At 49.4% G+C, this 14,967-nt stretch overlaps 1 protein-coding gene across 5 annotated transcripts in view; it reads left to right on the top strand.

Moving 5' to 3' along the window:
• The window catches only part of NSMF (NMDA receptor synaptonuclear signaling and neuronal migration factor), a 43,038-nt gene extending 36,592 nt beyond the window's left edge, over positions 1 to 6,446 (top strand). For all 5 annotated transcript variants that reach the window (XM_062505766.1, XM_062505764.1, XM_062505767.1 and 2 more), the window contains 6 exons: positions 816 to 849; positions 1,319 to 1,389; positions 2,428 to 2,507; positions 4,062 to 4,164; positions 4,531 to 4,606; positions 6,349 to 6,446. In XM_062505766.1, coding sequence (XP_062361750.1) covers positions 816 to 849; positions 1,319 to 1,389; positions 2,428 to 2,507; positions 4,062 to 4,164; positions 4,531 to 4,606; positions 6,349 to 6,446 — 462 coding nt within the window. The remainder of the gene's footprint in view (positions 1 to 815; positions 850 to 1,318; positions 1,390 to 2,427; positions 2,508 to 4,061; positions 4,165 to 4,530; positions 4,607 to 6,348) is intronic.
• Positions 6,447 to 14,967: the final 8,521 nt, after the last annotated feature.

The raw sequence follows: 14,967 nt of genomic DNA, 5'->3' as shown, positions 1-14,967 counted from the left end.
ACAGTCAGGTGGAAATGGCACACATGGGCTCTGGGCTCTGCAGCCCAGCGAAGCTGCATGGGAGGACTATCAAGGGAAGGCAGGGCAGGCATTGCTAGGCTTAGGGCTCCTCCTTATGCTCACCCTTGGGATAAGCAGCACCTCGGAGCTCGGCAGTGAACCACCAACCCCATCAACCCACATGCAGTGAGACATCCCTGTCAGTCATTAATTTAACTCTGACTTTTCACTGGCAGTCGGGCCTGAGCAGCTATCTGAAACAGCAGTGAGGAGTCATGGGTTTCTTTTTCCTAATCACTGAATTTGGAAGGGCAGGTGTGACAGAGCCCAGCAAGGCCATTGTCAGTGTGCAGCAGGCAGTGCTGCTGAGGCTTAGCCTTGCTGTTCTTGCCTCTCTTCCTTGGAGGGTTGTTCAGTTGTCCTGATGACCCTGCTATGGCAGAGGCAGCTGTGTTGGGAATGCAGCTGTTTGTCAGCTTGGACAGGGGTAAAGCCAGAGAGTGGCTGCAAACCATGGGCCAAGTAGGCATTGCTGATGTTGACTGCATCTGAGGGACAGTCTGTGCTTTAGATGTGTCTGCACATTAAGCTTCAAGCCTTCAGGTGGATTTTATCTTCATGGTCTGTTCAGTCTTCAGCTTCTATGCTGAAATGTGATTTAGGGTGAGGGCTACTACTGCTGTGACCAGCAGCTATCAGTTGGTGTAAATGTTCTGCTAAAGCATCCTTGGAATGGGACTGTGTGGTTATTAGGGAGGTTAGGTTATTAGGGAGCTGGTGGAGTGACTTTATATGTCTTCTGTCTTGGTTTCCAGGACCATGAACATGCCACCTTTGATGACATCCTGGGTACGTGAGTGTTACCTCCTTTTATCTCCTGCCCATTGCAAATGTAACCATCAATATTTAAGTCACTCAGCTGCCGTGTGCTTCAGCTGCCACTCACAGAGGTGTTTTTGTCACCGCAGTGACCCCTGACAGTCAGTCAGCTGCTCTTGGATACGCTGCTGTAATAAACATTCACTCCTGTGGCCTGTTTTCTGTGCTAAACTCATGGTTTGTGGTGGGGAAACTGAGGCACGGGGCAGCAGGTGCCTGTTCATTTTACCTGTGGTGGGGAGTGGGAGCAGTGACAGAGAGCCAGGAGGGCTGGGGCTGCTCTGAAGCTGTGGTCACTACAGAGCAGTGTCTGGTGCTGTTCGACCCCTGTCAGCTCCTCTTCCTGCTCTCAGGACTAAGTGTAAAAAATAAGATTAACTTTGAGCTTGGTCCATGGTTCATCTTTTCCATCCTTTTTTTTCCCTTTTTTTCTCCCCAGAGGAAATAGAGAAGAAACTTAACATTTATCGGAAAGGCTGCAAAATCTGGAAGATGCTGATATTTTGCCAGGTACATGAAAGTTGTTGAGCACTTGGGTGATTTGTTACAAGTTTGTCCTTTTTTTTTATGGGGAAAATGACATAGAGGAACCAATATTCCAAAGTCAGCTTACATTAAAGTCACTGCCAAGGCACAGCTTTCACTTCCCATTTCCCAGACAAGTCTCAAGTTGCTGCGACAGCAGGAAATCAAATCTGATTTAGTGAGGCCAAGTCAAGAGCTGGACTGATTCTCTCAAGGAACCCCAGACAAACCAGCCTTGACCTAGAAAGGATTCCAGAGACAAGAACAAGCACTTGCAGTGTCATAGTTATGGTTTCCATCCAGCTTCAGTGTGACAGTGGTGTGTGCTGTGGGCCAGACTGGCAGATGGCTCAGCTGGGAGCTGGAAGCCAGAGGACACAGGGGAAGGGTCAGGCTGGAGCTGTGTCTGGGGCAGGTCCAGGCCCTGCTGGATTTGAGGGTTGCTGGGGATTTCCTTCCCAAGTTTGCTGTTCCTCATGGTGGTCATCTGTGGACTTCTGGGCAGCTGTGCCTTGAGAAGTGAGGGAGGTGAGGACTTGAGTCCCTCGTTGTGTCCAGTGCTGCAGAGGAGCAGCAGTGCTGCACACTGGCTTGGAGATTGTGACTTTCAATGTTCCTGGTGTTGTGTCAATCTGTTCATGCCTCCTGCTGCCCAAGTCCAGTTCCTCTGCAGTGCTGCTGTCCCTGCTGTGCTCAGCTTCTCTTCTGCCCACCCCCAGCGCCTCCAAGTGACAGGGACTTTCTTGTCTTGCCTATTACTCTCCAGCCACCCACAATGGTGTTTTTAATCTATTATCGTGCCTTTCTAGAGTGATGTGGGCACAGAGCAGCAAAAACCAGGGAATCCAACCCCCAGCACACTGCCCATGTGAGGATGTTCCCTGAGCGTGCCCGCAGTGCAAGGCTGCCCTGCTCCCTTGTGGCACTTCTGGGAATGGCTGGGCAGGACAGGAAACGCATCCGGGGTTTGTTTCCTCAGGGCCTGTGCGAAGGGGTTTCCATCTGTCCTTCTGTCTCTTGCAGGGAGGCCCCGGGCACCTGTACTTGTTAAAGAACAAAGTCGCCACTTTCGCCAAAGTGGAGAAGGAGGAAGATCTGATCCTGTGAGTGGCTGTGTTGTGTTCTGGGCTTGCATAGCATTTTTTTGCTGGGTTTGCTCAATGTTTGCAGCTCATGGTGGAGCAGGAGAAGTGAAGGGAGCTGGGGTGGCTTGGTCAGGGGCTGAGGAGGCACTAAATTGCAGCTCACAGCTCATTCAGGGACGACAGCAAAGGTGGCAGAGCTGAGCTTGTCCCTAAAGTGCTGCAGCCCTGTCACCAGGAGATTTATACTTCTATCTGTTTAGTGTTCTGTGTGGGTAGAGACTATCAAAAGAGGAGAAAAGAAATATATATATATCTTCTACTGAAAATGGCTTTGCTGACCAGAAATGAGAGCACACACTCTGAGCCTCTGCTGTGATACCATTGCTAAGCTGCTGACTATGGCAGAAATCCAGAGTGTTCCCCCACAGCTGACTCTGGCCAAGGGGAAATGGAATTTGTCTCTGCAAAGCCTACTCAAAGTCCAGCCTGTTACTGAGGAGGCTTTTCACTAACATGCCAGCCTTAAGCTGGGAGTGCTGAGCAATTTTGCTGCTCCTTGCAGAGAGTAAAGTTTTGCCTGTTTTGCTGCCTACTCGCTTGTGCTGGCTCAAACTTGCTTGGCTAACAGTGCCTGGCTGTGGGGGAGAGGATGTACACCAACCTGTTCCTACACAACTTTTTGTTGGCATGAGAACTGAGTATTAAAATCAACATCTGCTCAGCAATCTCATACCCTGGCACAAACACTGGCTGTGGAATTCTCCAGCACGTGTGCACATCCATGATTCTGAGCACATCCCAGGCATAGCTGCTCCCAAGCTGATAAATCAGGGATCTGCAGAAAGCTGTAAACACACAACTGAAAGTTTGGGAACTTGGAAGTGAACATCTCCATCCAGCTTGTGTGTTCCTGGGAGGCAGTGCTGAGGAAAGCTGAGGCTGCAGTCTGGTTGGAACACCCATGGAGGAATTTCTGGGTTTTAGAGCCTCCCAAAAGTCTGCTCCAAACCTGTGCCCAGTGGAGGGGGTCGTGTTTCACATCCCTCAGGCACCGACTGCCTGGTCACAGTCACCACACATCAAGTGGGGGTGACTGTGAGCAGCACCAAGCACAGGCTGCCATGGAGCTGCCTGGGCTGTGTTGTCTCACTCATAACAATCTCTCCAGCTGTTCCCTGCTGATTTCATGCCCTGGAAATGAACCAGTGCACTGTGAACCCTCCGTTCAGAATGGGCAGCTGTTGATAGAAATGGGAGAGAGGAAGCTGGAGGGGATGCTTGGTAAAACTGTCACTCCAGAAGCACTCCTGGGGGACTTTGCTCCTTTCTCCTCACCTTGGAGCTCCCTTGGCTCCTTGTCTGCCACATGACTTGGACCTGCTCCTCAGGCCCTGGCTCTGCCCCTGTTCTTTTTTGTCTGAGATCCAGTGGCTCTTCCTGAGCAGTTTTCTGCCCAGGCTACAAACCTTGGGCCCTGTCTGAGTGCTATGTGCACACATCCTTGGCATTAATCATGCCTATGAGGAGAGATTTTATTAATTTTTTTTAATTAAATATTCTGTTTTTTTCCAGCTTCTGGAAGAGGTTGAGCCGGCTGATGAGTAAAGTCAATCCTGAACCAAATATCATCCACATCATGGGCTGCTATGTTCTTGGAAACCCCAATGGGGAGAAGGTAGGAGCTTGTGGGTCACCCTAGAATATCTGATGGGCCCAGGGAGAATGGAGTCACTATGGGAGCTCTAAACCTGACTCTTCTGCTGGGTGGGAATGTGCTACTGTCCTGTCCATGGGAGTTGTGAGTGGGAGAACCACCCTCTGGATTCTGGGGCAGGGGCAGAAGGACTGGTGATATGCAGGACAAGTAACTGAAACCTTTGAGGAGAAGAGCTGTTCAAAGCACTTAGTTTATTTATTTACTGGTGAGATAGATGTTTTAAAGAACATGGGTGGAAGGTTTTCCAGAACAAAGATAGGCAATTCTGGATGCTCAAGAGTCATCATTGTTTTCATTGTTAACTCTGATTTGTTTTCCTTTCAGCTATTTCAGAATCTGAAAAACTTAATGAATCCTTATAGGGTTGCCTTTGAGTCTCCACTTGAACTATCAGCTCAAGGTAATTTATTTCCTGTACAAAAATGCAAACACACACCCCTTGCTAACCGGTCTGCCTCCTTCAGGGGGCATCTTCATCACAAAGCAGTTTTGGCTCCCTTAAGTCCTGCCATGGTCTGTGTTTAGCTTGTAACCACCTTGTGTAGTTCAGCTGCTGCTCCTGGCTTTCCCCTTGCAGTTCCTGTGTATGTTCACATTTCAAATGCCGTGTTTGTTGTGCCTGAAGCTGCAGAGGCCTCTCCCAGGATCCTGGCAATGCAAAGGAGACAGCTTTCCAGGCTGTGTGTAGGAGAATCCATCATTATTAGGGTATGAGGAGTCTGTGGGGGAAATGCACATGGAGCAGAACCTTTTTTGTTGCCAGGTGTGCTGGGGTCTCTTCTCCAGAGCCCAGACCACTGGCACCAGGTCAATTGTGTCAATAAGCAACTGGGATATGGCCCATCAGAACCATTCTACAGCTCAGTCTGCTGGCCCTTTTCCCTTTTTTGTTTCCTGTAGCTCAAGATATTTCAAGAAGTGACAAAATTTTCCCTGTTTGCTGGTCAATTCAGTAATTCACAGTGCAGTTTCACAAGCGACAGATTCTGAATTTGCCCGTGTTCTTTTAACTTTGCTGTAGTTTTTGGCAGATAAAACCATGCTGGATTCAGCTGTAGGCACTTTTCTGCTGCCCATAGCTCTGGTCTCAGCACTGCTGGGTTTTTCTTACCTCCCTTCACCCTCAGGAATGTGCAGGAGTTGAGCACATGGATGCCTAACTGTGCAGAGTTCACAGGTCACAGAGTCACAGATTGGTTTGAGTTGGGAAGGACCTTAAGGATCACCCAGTTCCAACCCCTCCCTCTAGCCCAGGCTGTTCAGTTCTCTGTATGAGATCAGTTCAGCTGCACATGGTACCTGCACAGGTACCAGAGCAAACACACTCAGAGGTGTCCAGGAGCAGCTTGCAGGGAAATTCCCAGGTTTGTGGGCAGCTCAGCAGGCCAGGCAGTGGGTTCTGTGTGCAGGCATTAAAGCAGCTGAGCTTTCAGGAGGCTGGGTTGAAGAAACATGTTTGAATTTATTCCCTTGATCAGTCTGGGACATACTAAGAGTGTACCCTAGTAATCCTTTGCAAAGTCATCTAAAACTAATCTTAATCAGGCCTCACAAGTGAAAATCCCCTCCTCGAGCTCTGTCTGAGTGCAGGGTTGTTTGCCCTTGTGTTTTCAAGTGCACCTCCTGGCTGCCTGTGAGACCTCCTTCAATCAGAGGGACTAGGGGTTACAGCTGGTACTGCTGTGTGCTGGGAGCACAGGCAGAAGCAGGACAGTGATATATTTTTAAATTTGAATTTTCAGTGTTAATTATTTTTAGTGTTTCTTTACTAGGAGTTAACTCTTGTTTTACAGCCTCTGACGTCCCTGTGCCTCACGCAGGCTGTGGCTGATCCTTTCCAGCCCCCAGCTCCCCTCAGCACTCAGAGCAGAGAGGTCAAAGTCTGGAGACAGACCTTGTGCTCAGTTCTTGCCCCCGTGGACAAACCCGGCCAAGGGATTACAGGGAGCTGTTCATGGTTGAGGAGATCTGAAAAGAAGTTTGGTTCTCACGGGCCCCTCCACGTGCTCAGTGTCAGTGTTTGCCATGGAGGGGTCCCTGTGCCCTGCCCACAGCCAGACTGGGGGTTTGTGCTGCTGTGTTCTGTCACCTCTCCCTCGTGCTCCTTTCAGGCTGTGACCCCTCTGCCTCTTTCACTTCTAGGTAAGCAAATGATTGAGACTTACTTTGACTTCCGCCTTTACCGCCTCTGGAAGACCCGCCAGCACTCCAAACTATTGGATTACGATGACATTTTATGAGCTGGAGAAGACCTTGCAAGAGGAAGCTCATCACCAGTGTCCAAGAAGTCATGCTTTATTGCAGAGAGACTTTTTTATTGGCACAGGGAGCCCTTCACAGCCCTACAGGAGGCAGCAGTGCTAAAGGGAGGGAAGGAGGAGCCCTCGGAAGTGTCGGGAGGAAAAGAGTCCTGGGCCAAGAGAGACTGGAGGGAAGGGGGTGACAGTGACACCTCGCTGGCCTCAGTCCGAGCCGTGGGGCCTCAGGAGGAGCTGTGTGAAATGAGGACAGGATGGAGTTCCTGGCAGAACTGAGCTGTTTTGGGTCAGAATGGGCCAGATTTGATTCCAGGTCCTTTTAAAGACTTTTGAAGCTCAGGTTTTCTTACAAAAAAACCCACAAACCCAGTTAACCCATGCACTACAGTGAAGAAGTCACCAGAGCACAGAGGGAGCAGGGGTTGTCCTGGTGGGACTTTCTGTGCTGGGAGTCCTGGAGAGCAAGGACTGCTACACCTACTCCTGCAAGCTTAGAGCAAGATCATCCCGTTTCCATGTGAATATATACTGGGATATAGAATTGAAACCTTCTTTTTTGTTTAATAGAAAATAAGTGCAATTTTTATAGCGAGGGAGGGGGTAAGATCCCTCCCAATATTTAATTAGTTAAAAATAACACACCATAACCAATAGATGAGGTATTTTTGGTCTGCTTGAAAATATATTCAGAATGGTAATATATCTTCTGTAGACATATTTAATCACCAGCAAACATAGTTTTTAACATAAGTTAGCAGACCCTGCATGTCTGCTGCATTGGTTTGGTTCCTTTCAGAGTAGCTGTGCTGCACTACCTGTACGTGCTGTCACGAATGTATAGTTCTCCTCCAGTTAGCCACAACTTCATTACTTTCTATTTTGCTGCTTGCAAAACTATGGGACTTTAGTTTTGCTGAAATACTTTAGGTTAGAAATGGGACCTGGCTGGGAAGCCTCCGTCAGGCTCACTTTGGTATAAAAATGAATTAGAAATTAATAGCCATGGTAATTAATTGTTCACGCCAGTGTTTTGCTGTGTATTGGGAGAGGAGCTCTCTTCCTGTGTAGAGACCCCTCTAAGGGGGCTGAGCACTGAGGCATTTGGGAGAAATGCTTCTGGAGGGACACAGCACAGGCTTGGAGCATGAGTTTGACTCTTCTCTGTTCACTTGATTGCCAGTTGTTTGTGCATAACCCACCCCTTTTCTCCTGACCTGTTTCTTAGTCTGAGCTGCTCAGCCCCTTCCTGTGTAGGACAGAGAAAACCCTGAGCTCTGTCAGAGCAGCCTGAGAACCCAGGTCTGTACTTGATATTTAATGGTATCTTTTGGTATCTATTTTTGTTTGGTTTGGTAAGGGGGTGCTTTTTCAATTTTGGGGATGGGGCTTTTTTCACATTCTGCTGTCCTTTCAGAGGACAAATAGTACTTAGAGTCTGTGTTGGTCACTGGCAATTCTGGGAGGTTACACAAGTTATTTCTTTAACAGGGAAGGATTACCTTATTTTCCTGTTATCTCAGATTTGTTGATTGTGAAGTGAAGGAAAATATATGTACAAATCTTCTTTTAACTACTTACAAAGAGAACTTGGTGTTCTGATCTGTAGCGTCCTCCTTCCCCTGTGCCATACCTGTGGTTGTGATTTTGGGGAGCAGGCCCCTGGCTAGAACTGCTGAACCCCTTACATTTAGAGCAGTTTTATAGCAAAACTTTTGAAGAAATATTGTACATACAGTAAGGAGATGAATAGGTGGAGAGAGATAGTTTAAAGTCACTGAAAGCCACACAGACAGGTGTGGGCTGTTGCCTCCCCCCCGGCTGGGAGCTTTGGTAGCCACATCTCATCCCTGGACTCAGTCAGGTTTGCCAGACTTACAGTGAAGGGGAGAACAGGCACGAGTCTGTACCTTTGGAAGAAAATGACAGACATAAAAGAAAAAGAACCCCAGATTTATACCAATTACTGTTAAACATTGGAGCTTCCACCAGCTCTGCAGTGAGAGGTGGGAGCCAGAGGTGCAATGAAAGCACAAAGTCACGTTGTCTGGAGAAGGAAATGGTTGTGGGAAGATTAAAATGCTGACACAAAACTCTCTCCCTTTCTGACCATTTTACCTCCTAACTGGAGACAGGCAAACTGTTCTTCCTTTCTCAATCCCAATTCAGTGAACTTGGTAGCATGAATGTAGCATTGTGAAACTACTGAAAATCTTATTTAACCCCCAAAGGGCCCATTTATGTATCCACTTGAGTGATTTCTCTGTAGAACTGTTGTATATCCTCACTGACCACTTGTAGTACTTGGGGTACAAAGTAGAAGGTAGATTGTACAGTAATTTCTATGTTGGAATGGACTATGGACTGTTCTCCTGGTGCAGTTTATGGGATATGACAACTGATGAATGCATTTTCCTCCAAAGATCTATATATTCTTCATAGCTTGTGATGTTTATGACATTAACATATTTTTCCTTTGTAGCATTCATTTGCCTAAAGAGATGAAATTCTCTCAGAGCTGTGACTGGAATAGAGTTGTGATGTCTGGTGTCCTGTGTGTGGCAGCATCCTTAGAGTTAACCACTGGTGACAGGAAAACACTTTCATTCCCCCTTTTCACTGGTGGGGTTTTTCAGGTGGCTGCTGGGAAAGAAAGGGGTCAGAAGAGGCAAATAAAAATTGCAATTATTTAAACTTCAGAAGTAAATATATAGAGCCTGGAACTTCCTCAGTCAGGCCAGCCTGAAAAGGATGAGCCCAGCACAGTCCCAGCCAGGACACTCCCAAGGCCCAGTGTATTCCTCACCCCTGTGCTCCTGCAGCATCTCCTGGGAATGACAGGGCAGCACTGATGGACTCAGCTCCCTGTGCCCCTCAGCATCCCCAGAGGTTCTGGGGCTCCCTGCAGTGCCCTGCCCAGGGCAGCTGTGGCTGCTGGGCACACAGACAATCTGTCATTCCACTCCTACCTGTTCCTTCAGCTCTCACCACCCTGCTCTCGGGGTGTGTCTGAAACCAGTTCTGTCCTGTGCCGCCGGCAGTTCCATGTGCCGGGGCTGGGTGAGCAATGAGCGGCTCCATCCCCACTGCCCTGTTTCACCCAGGAACTGCTGCTGCTCTGTGCTCTGGAATTGCCTTTAGAGGGCCAGGAGACAGGTGGGGACCAGGTGGGGACACCTGGTTCACTTGAAGAGAAGCAGATTAAACCCAGACGGCTGGATTGGGTGCCAGCCTGGTTGTTCACCAGCCACAGGTGAGGCTTTGTGCTACCCTTGCTGGAGATAGTGTTGGATGTGACCCCCAGCCCTTGCCTGGATAAATGTGTTATCACACCTGTTAAATGTGAGAAATGTGTTATGGCCCAGGCTGGCAATGTCACCACCAGGAGAGGAGAGTGGCAGGAAGGCCTCAGCTGTCCCAGCCCTGCTCCTCAGCCTGGCTCACGCGCGTGCTGCAGCTTGCTGGGAGCCCGAGGATGTTCTCTGGTGCCTGCAGGGAATGTTCACTCAGCTGGAGAGGCCTGGGGGATCACAGGCTCTTGTGGATGTGGCACTTTGAGAGGCTTTTCTCTTTTTGTTTGGCTAGGAAGAAAAGGGAAGAAGAAAATGCACGTTATCCATGGGATGTAGAAATAGGTAGAAACAGATAAAGCTTTTTGCACCTCTGCTCATGCTGCAGCCACCAGCTTCCCTTTGCAGCTGACCTCCACGCCTGGGGTGGGAAACACAAATTCCCAATGTTAAAAAAACTGTGTTAAAAAAAAAGTAGAAAAATCCTTTGTAGCTCCAGCAAAACACCTGACTGCCAGCTCATCCTGCCTGTGTGAGGACTCTGCTGTGGGATCCCACCTGCTCCCACCTCTGGAGCCACCTGAGCCACTGGAGGGGCTCAGCCTCTGTGCAGGGAAGCTCCAGGAAGGAATTTATTCTTCATTCCTCAGCCTGGACTTGCTGCTGGAGCTCAGCACAGGGTTCCTGCTTCCAGTGGTGTGTCTATGTGCTCCCATGTCCTCGCCTCAGGCTCTATCCCCTGCTCTGGGGGTTGCTCCACGAGCAGGGAAGTGTGAGGCTGGGATGTGTCCAGCTGCATGAGCACTGCTCGGGATCCTGGCACAGATCCACCCCACACACAGCTCCTGCTGCTCCTGCCTTGCTGACCTGTGCCTGGCAGTTCCTGTTCCCAGGCTCTGCTGGCAGGGCTGCTCTGCACCCTCAGCAGCGCAAGTGGAGTTGGCTGAAAGAATGGAAAATGCTGGTTACAAACAGCCAGCCTGGCAGGATCTGGGAATGAGAGTGTCTCCTTCATCCTGGCTCCATTCTTAATCCCACTGGAGGTGGAATGGCAGGCTCGCTCTGCTCTCTTGGTCTGAGTGTAAACATTCAGCCCCTCACAAGCCAGTTTGAATCACACTTGGTTATTATTAATGTCTTAGTCCAGGATAAGTTATGTTACTGTATGAGTGAGAAAATCCTTCCAGGGCCCTTCCAGTTGGCACCTGCTCTCAGAACCCTCCACCAGGGCTGTACTGGGCTGCGTCCTCCTTCTGGGGGACCCGGGCCCCACTGCCCATTACCTGGGCTCAGGAATGCTCAGCTCAAGTCAAGCTGAGTTGCTCTGTGCTCTGGGTTTTGCTGTGCCAGTCCCTGGAGCTAAGGACAGCCCTTCCCGAGGATCCCGGTGTCCTCCCAAGGGCTATTGTGTGATGATACCATTTTCCACGTCATCTGTAAAGACTGTGTGATTCTGTATTTTGTACCACTGACCACAGCCTATCCCTGGCTTTCTACATCTTCCATGGAAGTGTTTTTTAATTCTCATTCTGGAAACACAAGCCAAAGTCAACTGGAAACAGTTACTGGCAAGTCAGCCTGTTAATGATCTCCTTTGTGAGAGCAGAGGGAGTTAATGGGTGGTTTAATGGCCATGACCCTGACTGGGATCATTGTTATTCCCAGGTGATCCTGCTGTGTCATAGGCACGGTTAATGGTAGATAACCTCTTGCTGGGGCAGTGCATGATGTATCAAAGAGCACCAGGAACCAGCAGCAGCTTTGGTTCAGAAATAACTTCAGCCCAATTTACTGCCAGTGTGAGAAATGTAAAGACTGAAAGGAATAAACATTGTGGACATTAAATGTAAAGAATCTGTCTGAAGAGAAACTACATTGCTTTTTTCCATAAATGTTTAGTAAATATTAAAGAACTAAAGCAACCTAATAATTTTTTCACAGTATTGTATTGCTTTTAGAATATCCATAAAAGTGGCATAGGTAAGGACAGATACGACCCATCACAGGTTGTTGCCCTGTGATCCGAGAATGGGGATAATTACTCAATGCATTGGGCATTCCAAGCTTCCTTATCTCAACATCCCAGTGGCCTGGTGACAATCACAGCAGGAGTGCCCTATAAACCTTTAGCAGGAGGAACCTCTCCACCTGCACTGCTGAGCTGAGAGAGACTCCCAAGCGCCTGATGGAGCCATATGCTGGTCCCGTGTCCTGGGGTGGTCCCTGCTGTGCTTTCTCCCATCTCTACAGCCACACCCTGGGGCACAGCCCCTGCCCTGCTGCCCACTCTCCTCCCAGGGTCTGCAGGGATGGATGTGTTGGGTTGTACCTGGGGAATGTTTCTCACCTGGGTGACTGAGCTGCTGCTGGGGCTGTGGACTGGTCACTGGACCAGAGACTGGTCACTGCCACTGTCCCCTGGTCTCTGGCTCAGGACCAGCTCAGATGCACTTTAGGTGGATTCAAAAAGCTTGAGTGAAAAGTGGGGGGGTTATGAGAAAATTGGTTTCTAATTTGTATTTTTAGTGCTAATTGTCCATTGTAATACAGACCCACTTACAAGGTGCTGTAAAGGTGGAGCTGGTGCAGAGCTGGGAATTCAAGGACGGGGATCTTTGCCCTTACCTTTGGAATGCCCTAAAAACCTCAGAGATAAACACAGCCAAGCGGGGCCCTGGAGCAGGAATCCTGCTCCCTGCTGTGCCCCCTGTGCTCAGACCTGACTTTGCTGGGGGTTCAGGTGGGGGTAGCTGAAGGAACTGAGCAGGTTTGGTGTTCCCCATCCCAGGGAACCAGGCTGGAGTCATACCCAAATGTGCTGAATAGGCTGGAGCTTTTCTGCTGTGTATTTCCTGTTGTTCTTTAATAACACTATTCCTGGAACTGGGGTGACTTCAGTTGTGATACCAAGCAACAACACAACCTTAGCTCTCAAGGGCTGGGAGCCAGAGTCCTTTTGGGATCTTTTTCCCCTCAGAGTTCAGGCACCAGTTTTCATTTTCAGCTCCCTCTGCTTCTGCAGAGTGAGGGGACATCAGCAGCTTTCTGAAAAGAAAACTCGGTGCCTGAGTAGTAAGGAGAAAAGGAAATAGTCACAATGGGTCTGGTAAATGTGTGCTATGTCCAGTAAAGCCCCTAAACTCTGAGATGATTGAGCAAGTTTCTTTTCACCCAAATGAGAAAAGGAAGCAACATTATCAAAATAATGGGGGGAATGGCAGACCACTTCATTGTGGAATTGATCAGTTGACAAACCTTGTGAAGATGAACCACTGCTGATTCTGCCTCTGCTCTCTGTGGAGTTCAGAGGGAGCTGACAGCATCCTGCTCCTTTCCCAAATCCAGCTTGAGTGCAGGGCAGTGTGGACCTGCCCAGCACGTCCAAGCACTCAGAGCCGTCCTGGCTCTCCCATCCCAACAGGGAGCTGAAGGCACAGCAGTGGGATAAGGAGCTGGAAATGCTGGGCCCAAGAGAGCCCTGGAGTTGGAGAGCCCAACTTAGGACATGCTGGTTTGGGGCCAAAATGGTCTTGAGAGAGTTTTGAAAACAAAGATTGTGATCTCCGAGGTCTCGGTGTGCCCTGGAGCAGCAGGCTGGCTCCTTGGAAAAGCAAGAAGGAGGTTCCACTGACCCCAGGACTCTGGCTGTGGTTTCTGGCTGCTGCTGCTGTCCAGGCATGGGGCCAACCCTGCCTGACTCAGGAGCCCTCTGCCACCTCTGCTGCCTCGGGTTTCTCTGGGGCTCAGCTGCTTTGTGTGGGATAACCAGGCCTCGAGTACACAAATCTATCTGGAGCTAAAGATATTATTTTAATAAAAAGAGATGTTTCTGGGATAGCTGTTTTTTTTTTCTCATTTGTTTTTTGTTCTTGTAATTCGCTGGCTGAGTTTATAAACCCAGGAAATGGCACTTGGCAGATGCTGTGTGAGAGAAATGTGTGATGAACCTGTGGTGCAGGTGAGGGACCTACAGGCACTGGGCTCCTTTATGGCAGCAGCTGAGCACACAGGAGCAGAGCTCAAGAGGGACAAGAGGCTGAGGTGCAGCTAAAAGGGGAGGAAAGCAAAAAGTCCTGATTATTTAAGCAAGGGACCATCTGAGAGCCACAAATCCAGTCTTGGGGATAGGACAAGGATAGCTCAGAGTGATTCAGGTTCCAGCAGCATCTGCGGCTTAGTGAGCATGGGGTGCTCAGGAATTTAGAGCGCATTAGGGATTGTGCCTCTTCCTGGGAGGAAGGCTAATCCCTGAGCACCCTCCCAGACACAGAAACAGAGCCCTGGAGAAATCCAAGGGAGGTTAAAGGCCTGGTAATCCCCCCGGGGAAAACAGACCAGCTCCAAAACACAGCACATCCCCAGGAGAGCAGAAGGCAATGAATGAATTCTGATAAACCACTTTCTCTCCCATGGGCCTGTTTGAGCGAATTGCCAAAGGGAGCAGCCCTGGCTTGAACTCCCAGTTGCAATTTTCCCCTTATCTCCAGTGCTGACAGTCACCTGCATGTTCATCTTCTGATAAATGTGGTAACTGCAGCCCCTCAGCACAAAGAGAAACAGGCTGGACAGCTCTGTCATTTGAGCAATTTTTCTTCAGCCCTGGGATCTCTCAGCCTCCATTTCTCCATTCTCCCCATTTGGGGATATCCTCCTATCCTCCATGTGCCACCATCACAGTGAGGTGGGACGTGCCACATTCTGCTCAGCTGTGTGGCAGATGACAGAAGTCACTTTTAATCCCTTACCACCCGCTGCACAGTCATGTGGCACCACTGGTGCCTGGAGGGCCTGGTGCCAAAAAGATGGTCTTCATCCTTTATCCTGGAACCATTCCACATGTCCTGGTTTTAAGTCAGTGCCATGATGTACAAAGTCAGATTTGCTGGAAAAGCCCAGTTACAAGGGATTACTTTTCCCTATTGCTTCTTCCTTCTCCCTCCGTGCTCTATTACACAGTGGGTGATGGGCACAAACTGGAGTGGGAGCTGTGCAGATCACTTGAGTTTAAGGTGAAATCAGAGAGTTGTGCTGGGCCCCGCTCTCTCTCTGTCCCCTCGTCCCTTGGCTATACCCGGGGCTGTCCTCAGCTCCTGCCCCTGTCGTGCTGTGTCTGCCACGTCCTCTTGCAGCCACATCAGCCATGCCCTGGCTCTGTCTGTGCCCCGCGGTGGCACTTTGCCATCACAGCCTCCCAGTGCTGGCCTCTGTCACCATCG

This window comes from Cinclus cinclus, chromosome 19 (assembly GCF_963662255.1).
Source record: "Cinclus cinclus chromosome 19, bCinCin1.1, whole genome shotgun sequence".
In the NCBI taxonomy this organism is placed as follows: domain Eukaryota; kingdom Metazoa; phylum Chordata; class Aves; order Passeriformes; family Cinclidae; genus Cinclus; species Cinclus cinclus.
The sequence above is the reverse complement of the archived record's forward strand: the minus strand, read 5'-3'. Positions and strand labels throughout refer to the sequence as shown.